This window comes from Mastomys coucha, unplaced genomic scaffold (assembly GCF_008632895.1).
Source record: "Mastomys coucha isolate ucsf_1 unplaced genomic scaffold, UCSF_Mcou_1 pScaffold6, whole genome shotgun sequence".
Lineage (NCBI taxonomy): Eukaryota > Metazoa > Chordata > Mammalia > Rodentia > Muridae > Mastomys > Mastomys coucha.
The window spans coordinates 97,637,342-97,648,066 of record NW_022196912.1 but is presented as its reverse complement, the minus strand read 5'-3'; the positions used below and the strand labels follow the sequence as shown (position 1 = coordinate 97,648,066).

Sequence of the window (10,725 nt, the reverse complement as noted above, 5' to 3'; positions counted from 1 at the left end):
ATACCCAGCAAAACTCTCAATTACCATAGATGGAGAAAACAAGATATTCCATAACAAAACCAAATTCATACAATATCTTTCCACAAATCCAGCCCTACGAAGGATAATAGATGGAAAACACCAACATAAGGAGCAAAACTATACCCTAGAAGAAGCAAGAAAGTAATCTTTCAATAAACCCACACAAACATAATTCCACCTCTTACAACAAAAACAACAGGAAGTAACAATTACTTTTTCTCAATATCTTAATTTGAAAATTAATATTACCAACACATCCTAATCGATTGAAATCCAAAAATATGAGGAATTAGAAATTTGCTGACTGTTATCCAATGGTCTCTCTAATTTGGTAATTGGAGAAATAGGTCCAATATTGTACAATCCATATACACTTTCTGCTTGTTTGTTCATGACAGTGTCTTGCTGTGTACAACATAATGGTCTTGAAATCTTGCTTCTCTTATCTCAGCCTCTCTATTAGTAGTATTGTTTATTTCATATTTTTACACTAATTATGATTTTCAGAACAGCCTATATATTTCAAAAGTATTTATACACCCAAAAGAAAGGTAGACAATTAAATTGTGAGGTGTCTTGTAAGAGAACAACAAAGAGTGAGACTGAGTGTTTCGCTTGACGTTTGTAACTATTGTATCAAGTTTGAAGAAGAGGACTTTATAAGTTACTCTTTCTCTGAGATGAATGCTTTTCCAAATTATCACAGCCAATGAACCAGATTCTTACCCACACCTAATGTCTGTGCCACCCTACCTGAAGAACAATTGTTCATTGAAACAGTTGGTGAATGACTTTATGGATAGACCATCTTAATACACACACCATTTCTTTATGAATGTAACCTGTTCTCTGTGGGCTGAGAATAAAGTCACTCACTCAAGTCAAATAGCTCTGACCATAGCAGGAAGTCTGTATCCAGAAATCATGCCTACAATTCATTCCTTGGTGCAGCAGAACTGTCAACTCTCAGCTTAGCTATGATGGAGGTAAAAGTCCTTTGGTGATGTGAGGGTCATTGAAGTACAGCCTTATTACAATGAAATCCAATGTCTAAAAATGGTTCTTATTTTGGGTTTCTACCACAGTAAGAGCCAAGATTTTAAGCTCTACTCAATACAAAACAAACAAACAAACAAACAAAAAGACTTTATATATTTATGTTCATTTAAGAAAATACTAGTAGTGATGTGTTATTTTGAAATATACAGTTAATATGAGCTGCATTTTAAATTCAGTGCATACACTTCAGCTGAGTGGCAAACACACCCTCCAACCCTGTCTCTCAAGCTCGGTTTACACTGTCCTACTGGCCATCTCCTGTGCATCTCACCCAACTGAACACAGTCTCAGCTGGTGGCTCATTCCACAACAGAAGCCAGTAGAGGGCAAATTTCTATCTGCCTACCCCCTCCCATGAGCCACCTTATCCTCCATCTTTCCTTGTGTTGCAGGGGAAAGTGTCACTGTGCTTCCCAAGAGGAAAGTCTTAAGCATGTTTATAACATTCCCTCAGGAATCCTACCACCACACCAACAGTGCTGAGGCATTATAGGATCTTACAGCTAACGACCTCCAAGACCAGATTCCCTAGACAGACTTTGGAAAGCGTAAAGCCAAAAGAAAAGACAATCATGAAGACAAATTCAAAGCCTGTGGTCCTGACAGCTATTGGGAGGCCAGCTTTCACCAGACCTCATACAAAAAAACCTCACTTCCCTATTGCCGAGTGCATCGAGTGTGGCTTTCAGGAGCAGGGCTAATAAAGTGTGGGAAAAGGCAAAGAGAGGCATGGGGAGATGGTGTCATGGGTAAGATTTATTCACAAACATAAAGACCTCAGCTTGGGCTTGGTCCTCAGCATCCAACAAAAGCCAGCATGAAAGGTCGAGAGGCATGTACTTGTAGTCTCACAGCTGGGGAAATAGAGACAGAAAGATCCCTGGGGCTTACTGGCCCACCAGTCCAGTCAAACTGTCGAGCTCTGGGTTCAGTGAGGGACCATGTCTCAAGTAGAGAGCAATAGAGGAAGCTGCTTGACATGGGTCTCTGGTCTCTGCTTGTATGCACATACACAAGTGCACACACACACATTCACAGAGGCCGGGAAGAACACACTCTGAAGAGACAGTACCTATCAGAACCAGACTTGGTATGACGCAGATGTGGGAACTACTGTGTCACCATCTGACAGGAAACTTAAATAACTATGATTTTAAAGATTTGTTTTATTCATTCTGTCCGTCTCTGTCTCTATCACCTCTCCGTTTCTGTCTTTCTTTGTCTTTGTCTCCTCTCTCTGTCTCTGTCTCTCTGTCTCTGTCTCTCTCTGTCTCTGTCTCTGTCTTTCTCTCTCTGTGTGTATGTGTGTGTGTGTCTATGTCTGTGTGTCTGTGTGTCTGTGTGTGTGTGTCTGTGTGTCTGTGTGTATCTACACACTTGTATGTGAGTGCCTGCAGAAGCCAGAAGAGGGTATTGATTCCCTGGATCTGCTATTACAAGCAGTTATTAGTCACCTGGAATGAGTGCTAGGAACCAAAGTTGGGTCCTCTGGAAAAAGCAGCAAGTGCTCTTAACTGCTAGGTCAGCTCTCCAGCCCCAATAACTATGATCTTAGAAAAGGTAAATGGTAATGGGAGGGGAGCAGAGAAGCGAAACTCAGAAGGCAAAGAAAGAAAAGGGAAAAGAGAAAGAAAAGAAAAAACTGAAAGTCGAAAACATCTTAACAGTAGCGAATCCCTCCCAGTAATGAGCAAACTGGCCACAAAGGAAAGGTCCAGTGAGCTTGAAAATCCCCAGACTAAAAATGTGGAGAGAGAAAAAGTTTAATGAAGAACATTCCAGAACTGTAGAACAGCATCCTCATGTGCAGATTGAGTCAGAATCCAGAAGAAAAGAGACAAACCCAGGCCCAGGAAACCGCCACTCAGGATAAATACCCGCCCTCAAAAAGAAAACAGCTCAGCACTTCCGCGATCACAGCCGAGCCCTTGGATGTTGACAGATGGAGGGAAAATATCCCTCTAAAAATTCTACCTCCAGCAAAATTATCTCTCAAAAATTTGAAAAAAATAACACTTTCAGGTAAGCAAAAGCAAAACGAATCACCAGCAGGCCCATCAAGTCAGAGAGGGTGAAACACATGGTTCAGACTTAGGGAAAGTGTGAGCCAAAAACCTCTGCCTGCCAAAGGAGAGAGCCAGAGAAGGAACAGAGACCAGGAAACACCTTCAGCTGGATCAGTAATGCATGCCTGTGCACTGGGGAGGCTAACACAGGAGACTGTGTGTTCAAAACCATCCTGGGCATCATAGAGAGCTCCTATCTAAAAATAAACAAAAAAAGAACAAAAGAAAGAAAGAAAAAGAAAAAACTTTTCCCTTTTCTTAAAGCATCTACAAGAAACAAGTAGACCCTTTGAATGCTGTTCATCAGATTGAGAATCCAAAGACTGACATCTTAATGCCCAGCCTTCAACCTCCAACTAGTTCAAGATCAGCAAAGCAGAGCTAATGGTACATTGGCCTGCTGCTTGAGTTCCTGTGTTCTGCGAGCAAAGCATGGTTTAATATTTAAAAGTGGCTGAAAATGTTGAAAAGCAGTTATTTTATGGCATGTGAAAATTATATAAAATTGAATTTGTGACTATGTAGAGAGATTATAAACAAATGCTCATTTGCTTGCTTAGGATTTGTGCCTGCTTTTGTATTAACAGGGGCAGCGCTGAATAGCCACAACAGTGTACAGTCCACAGAACCCAACATACTCAGTCCTTTGCATAAAATAATGTCCCTCTTGGACAAACAAGACCAAGAGTGGGGTTTTGGTTGGTTGGTTAGTGGGTTGGCCGGTTGGATTTTTTTTTTATTTGTTTTTATTTTTGTTTTCCTAAGATGGCACTAAGGTCTGGAGAAGTTATATTCTAATGTCGCCTGGCTAGTGCCAGAGACAGCATGAGATCTGGGATTCTGAAGCCTCGAGACTCTTGCAGTTTGTAAGTGTGGGATTCATGTAAGAGCCTCTAACACTGCTGTCTGAAGGGACTGCAGAAGGAACACTTTATTTTTCTCTCACTTCACATGAAAGAGGGTGTGATGGCCCCCAAAGAAGTGGGGGTGACACAGATGCCATGCCAACTTTAGTTCAGAGGAAAGAGATGACTAAGATAAAGAAGATGGTATGTTTCCAGGGCGCCCAAGGAGAAAAACATTCCACACATTCCATGTGTGTGTGTGTGTGTAATATACATATATGTGTATATATACATATATATCAGCTTTAGTTCTTGGGGTATCACTGTTTTCTTTATTCTTCTAAGAACAAACACAAGCCAGGTATACTGGCACATGCCAAGCACTTTGGGGGTAGAAGCAAAAGGATCAGAAGTTGAGGACTATCCTGAGCTACTCAGAGAATTTAAGGTGCCTGAGCTACATAAAACCCTAAGTCAAATAAGCTGGGGGTGGGGTGTGAAATGGCTAAGCAGGTAAAGGTACTGAGTACTAAGTCTGGCAACCTGTGTTCAAATCCCAGAATGCATAAGGTAGAAATCAAGAAGTGACTCCCTCAAATTGGCCTCTGACCTCCACACATGTACCAAATGTTCAAGAGCACCCCTCTCTCTCTCTCTCTCTCTCTCTCTCTCTCTCTCTCTCTCTCTCTCTCTCTCTCTCTCTCACACACACACACACACACACACAAATTAAAGTGCTTTTAAAATTTGTCATATCAGGGGGAAAAAAGGTAAGTCAGTATATTCATATCTTCAAAGTAAGAATTTAAATGTAATAGATAGGGCTGGAGGAAGGGCTTGGCAGCCAAGATACTTGCTGCACTTCCAGAAAACCCCAGTTCAGTTCCCAGCCCCCATGTTAGGTAGCATCTGTAACTCCAGCTCCACAGAACCCAGCTACTTCTTTTGGCTTCTGCATGCTCTATACTCATGTGCACAAACCCACATCCACACACACTAAAAATAAAATCCTTACATGTAATGTATAATCTGTCTCTCCTCTGACTCCATGGTGCATACACTTAGAGCAACAATAGGCTTTTCCTCTTCAGGCAGCAAAAATCCAATGCAAGAAAGACCTATCAGCCAGAAGCAGTAGAAATAACTACTTTTACCAGAATGACTAGAAATAACAACTGAGTATGTTCCCAGAGGGCTGTGGCGCGGTTTCACTCACACGGTGCAGTTGAATGACAGAAATAGTAAAATTAGAAGAAACCACTTCCTCCGCTGAAGATCTATCTCATAACAGACCAACCCTCAAACATAAAAATAGAAGAGCTAGATAAGACGTAGGAGAAGGCCCCAAGGCAATACAGACACATGGGACCACAATCTGAAGGAAAGGTTACGGTATGCGGAAATGACATCTCACATAACTGCTGCTCTAAGGCATTCAAATCCAGCATCTCTTCTCGAAAGTATTCTTAGCTAAAACCCGGTGTCAGAGAACTTACTAAATCTGATCAACGACATTTGCAAAACACTAGACAGCACCATAGTGTCTAATAGTCAAACTTTAGAACTCTCCTACTGACACTGGAAATAAGACACTGGTTCTATTTACTATTACACTGAAAGCCTTAGGAAACACAAGAAGCAAGCCAAAGAAATAAAAGTAATTAGGAAGGAAGAGTAAAAATTTATTTCACCAGTGATGTAGCTGTATACATAGAACAGCTATAATAAACTGCACTCAAATGTTTGAATTAGGGAATGAATTTGACTGTCAGTCTATGGCCTCTTAGAGGAACAGTACCCTCTGTGTAGTGTGACTCCAATTAAGCTCTTATATGACTCTAAGAAGCTTAATAAAATAGGTTCCCATATGGCTTTTTCAAGCATCCTTGATATCAGTTATCCCCAACCCCGTCCCCACTGAAACATTCTTTTCCATCACCAAGTATGAGAGATACCTCCCCTTGAGTCACTGATCCTGGAAACACCCAGAATAAGGCAGGTTATTGCCATTGCTCTTGTTTCCCACCCTAACTTGATAGAAAGACCCTATTGCTGAAGTCATCGCACGCTTTGGTCACAGGACATGGAGAGATCTAGCGGGTAGTGACTAGGAAGATTCACTAGCTTTCGTAAAACCAGAAGGTGCCATGTTAATTGCTGAAGGGGAAAAACAAAAAACCACCAGTCATACCTACCTGTGAACCAGTGAGCTACAATAACAACTGCTGTGGCAAGATTCCCACAGGAGCAATGGTGGCACAAATGTTAAGGAGATGACCAATTGCTTTCTGCTTGGATTTAATGTCCCCTCCACAGGAAGAAACACATGCTTGGATCTATAAATCTGACCAGGAACGTATGCCCCGGGGGAGAACCTACTGATATCATTTTGCTAAATGAACATATAGTATCACACTTCCTCTAAATACTTATCTCTGTATACTAGATTAGCTGAGCTCTCAAATGCCATCAGAGGAGTTTTTGCAGTGAATGGTGGTTAACACATAAACTTGTATCCCATTCAAGGCAGAGAATAAGTGTTGTGAGCTACTCAGCCCAAATGGGACATCCATCACACATACACATACACACACACACACACACACACACACACACACATACACAAGCGCACACACATACACACAGTTCAGTAACTATCATGGAAGTAGAAAGACTGTAAAAGCCAGAGGTCAGGGAGGACTGGAGTGAGACAGTGTCTTCTAGAAAGGATAAAATGCATGTTCATGAACTCCCAGCAGTCGTGGTTGCCTTTACACCACCAAACCAATCAACATACTAACACAGATGTGGGAGGATCTTATGAACTCCAACCATGAGCTGAGATGTTAGGTTCTGGGGAATTAGAGTCCATTTTCTTTAAGGGAGTGGGCCTTGGTAGATAAACCAAGTTCCAGTGGCTAGCCCAACATCCATGAGTATATATGGGCAGAAGCAACTGAGCTTCAAAAGTGCAGACATGAAGTTGGGAGTAGGGAGTGGATGGATCTTGGAGTTTTAGAGAGAAGGAGTAGGGAGTGAGTTTATAGAATGGGCAAGATGGTTCAGTGAGGACCAGAGTTGGTTTGGATCCCAGAACCTACATACCAAAGGCTGAGTGAACAAGTATGGCAGCTCACCTACAATCCCGGACTTGGGAAGCAAAGGGAGGGGCTCCCTTGAGCAAGCTGGAGAGCTAGATGGCTGAATCAGGGAGCTCACAGTTCAAGGAAACCCTGCCTCAGCGAAAATAAAGGTTAGTGTGTGACTGAAGGAGATATGCAACACCAACTTCTAGCCTCCACACATATGCACACTAACACATGTACCCACATGCATGTGCTCCTCTACACATGCATCACACACACACACACACACACACACACACACACACTAAATCCAGCAAAGTCACTATACACTAAGCCAATAAACAAAACTCAATTTCATATTTGAATATTAACAAGAAGTAATTAGAAAATATGATTTCAAAGATATTAATTATAAATAAAATCAAGTAACTTTCAAATACTAACGATGTAGGTATACAACATCTATACAATACTAAGGGCTACAAAAGCACCAAGGGAAATGGAAATGCTGGCTAAATATGGGGAGAGGCCTCACCCCACACCAGTGGACTGAACCAGTCAACACTGATATTAACTCACTCCCAATTTGGGCCAGAGACCTAACTGATATTGAGCAAAATCCTGTCAAATGGTGGCTTTAAAATGTATAAAGTAACACAATTGCCTACAAATAAGCTGATTGAATCACAAAGCTAAGGAACATATGCTATTAGATGTTGAGGCTTGTTACTCAACTGGAGTGATTAAGCCAGTATGGCATCTCATTAGGCTAGAGACAAATAGGAAATGGGACAGGCCAGAAAGCACAGACAGACCCACGTGTATCTGATTACCTATGTGATAGCAAAGGTGACATACAGTGCAGTGGAGGGGATTTTTGATGAGGGTGCTGGGTTAATTGGCTGTTCATATAGACAAAAATCAATATCAAAGTCATTCTCACACCACAGGCAAAAAAAAAAAAATCAAACCAGGTGTTCTTTTAACATCAACATAAAATCCAAACCATCAGGCTTTTGTAAATGAAAATAGGATATCTTTGAGACCTTAGAAATAAGATGTCTTAGCCAGGCACCAAAAATAACCAGAAAAAAAATGAGACTGAGAAGTTAAATTATCTTTAAAGTAAGATCACCTATTCATCAAAAGTAAGGCGAGCCTCAGAGAGCAGAAAAGACGTTCTAATCACAAACGAAAAGGTTCATCACTTCCACAGATATTAGGAATTGGTTCTTAAAATCAAGACCACCGACTGGGGCTGGGTTGTTGCTCAGTGTGGGGTCAGCGTCCAGCACCACAGAAGGCAAAAGTAAATAGTAATAATAATAATAATAATTCTCTAAACCAATAGTTAACAGGTCGAGTGGGCATCCAAAAGAGAAATGACAGAGGAAATGTCTTCCATCCCCAAGCTTGTCCTTTGTGATCTGGTCCAGCCAAAGCACTCTAGCAAGAAGATGGAGGGGAGAGGGGCATCCTTCTACCATCAACCAGTGCATCCAGGGAGAAGGAAGCACGCCTAAGCTGCTCAGAGAGTTGGAAAATTACCTGAAGGGCATGCAGGATCCAGATGTGGTCATTGATATCACACTCAACAAAGCTGCCTGGAGAAAGCAATACAAAGTGTCCTGCATCCTGTTCCTAGTGGTTATATAGAGCTGTAATGAGAATCAAGATTTAACCACAAGAGCTTCGTACTTTAGGACCTATATCTCTATATCTCTGCTACTCTTTTAAAATGTCCAGTCAGTGAGGTTGAGAACTAACCACTGATTGTAAAAATGACCCCAAAAATGTATATACAGGGGCTGTAAATAGGGTTTTGTGGTGGTGTATTTGCCTCAACGTGCTCATTGATTGTGTGTTTCTAGGAACCACTTTTTGATAACAGAATGACTCTTCTTCCTGCCATCTTTCCTTGCAGAAAAGTCCTTCTGTTGGGCCCAGGTCAGAAAGGAAGAGAACAAGAAATCACAGAGCTTTCCCCCTCTATTTACTTTGCTCCTCTTTTTTTAATGACTGAGTTCAACCACCAGTGCCACCCAAAGAAAATAATTCAAAAATGTTTCAACTAATTAAAATTAATATGAGGGAAATACAAATCAAAACCATGAGTAAGATTCCACCAAATACACATAAGACTATCTAAAATTCAGTTTGGTGACCTCAGGTCCTATCAAGGTTATTGGGAAGCAGAAACACTTATAACTGCTGTTGGGAGTCTAAGTCAGTGCAACCAACTTAAAAAAACTGAAGGCAAGCACATTCTGAAGGTTAGCCATCCAGCCTTCAGTGTTCACCACAAAGAGCACATGCAGAGAAGGTCTGTAGAGGCACTACACACTTAATCTGGAAATGTTCAAAATGCCCATCAATGGTGGAGAGATGTGAACAAAGCATCTTACTGTAAATGAGCAAGCTCCTGGCCATGCCTAAGAGCATAAAGGAATGTATCAGATGCATTCATATGCTTCAGGAGCCAGGATAAAAATGGCTCCATACACATCTTTTACCTAAATGATATAATTATGATGCTAAGAACATGCTTAGTGGCTATGAGTGGGGGACATAACTGTACATGTTTACTGGAAGGACATGCAATGTGAGTTTCTTTGGAGGGAAAGGTAACATTCTATTTCTTGGTCTGGAAGGAAAAAGCACTGATGCGTTTGTCATTTCAAGAGTCAGTGAGCAATGATTTGTATGCTTTCCCACAAATACATTATACACCAATGGCTTCTATGTTCTAATAAGAAGAGAACAGGTGCAGGTCTACAGAAAGAATATAGCTTCTCTGGATCCTGGCTGGGATGGCTCTTGAGCTGTTTGTGCATGGCTAAGTTGCACAAGCAGGGTGTTCTGAAAATAGTCACTCTGGGCAGGGTGTGCCACTCCAGACAATAGGGACAAAAGCCCTTTGCCCGGGCTGAGATAAGGACATTTTCTAGGAGGTGACCATTCTTAGGACAATCAGAGGACAGAGATATTAGTGACCATCTTCAGTTAAGAGTGCTGCTAACATAGCTATGTTCCTGAATCCAGCCTTGCCTGATTCCTCAAATCAAATGTATTTGATGTTTTTCTTGAAACATTTGGTTTTTACCTGAGTTCAGCTGGGATAAAGTTGAGTAGGGTAAGGAGATAATATCTGTATTCAAGAGAGTCCTGAATCACCATCATTACCATCATCACCATTATTACCACCACCACCACCACCACCACCACCATCATCATCACCATCACCACCATCACCATCACCACCATCACCACTACCACCATCACAACAACTACCACCACCACCACTATCACCACCATCACAACCACCACAACCACCACCAGCACCACCAGTACCATCACAACCACCACCACCACCACCATCATCATCATCACCACCACCATCAACACAACCATTACCATTACCATCACCATCATCACCACCATCACCACCATCACCACCATCACCACCATCACCACCATTACCATCATCACCACCACCATCACCACTACCACCATCACCACCACCACCGCCACCATCATCATCACCACCACCATCATCACCATCACCACCATCACCACCACCACCATCTTACCACCACCATCACCACCATCATCATCACCATCACCACCATCTCACCACCACCATCACCA

General features: G+C 41.8%; 1 protein-coding gene and 1 long non-coding RNA gene across 12 annotated transcripts in view; one reads left to right on the top strand and one right to left on the bottom strand.

Moving 5' to 3' along the window:
- The window catches only part of LOC116079901, a 5,314-nt gene extending 3,516 nt beyond the window's left edge, over positions 1 to 1,798 (top strand). The window contains exon 3 of the long non-coding RNA XR_004114201.1: positions 1,473 to 1,798. This is a non-coding gene — a long non-coding RNA (uncharacterized LOC116079901). The remainder of the gene's footprint in view (positions 1 to 1,472) is intronic.
- The window catches only part of Rgs6 (regulator of G protein signaling 6), a 559,464-nt gene that overhangs the window by 536,927 nt on the left and 11,812 nt on the right, over positions 1 to 10,725 (bottom strand). For 2 of the 11 annotated variants that reach the window (XM_031356046.1, XM_031356045.1), the window contains exon 1: positions 5,007 to 5,089. The exons of 7 other annotated variants lie outside the window; for them this stretch is intronic. In XM_031356046.1, coding sequence (XP_031211906.1) covers positions 5,007 to 5,041 — 35 coding nt within the window. In that variant the 5' untranslated portion in view covers positions 5,042 to 5,089. Of the gene's footprint in view, positions 1 to 5,006; positions 5,090 to 10,725 lie in introns of those variants that run through there. 2 more of the 11 variants (XM_031356056.1, XM_031356055.1) reach the window with 1 other exon arrangement.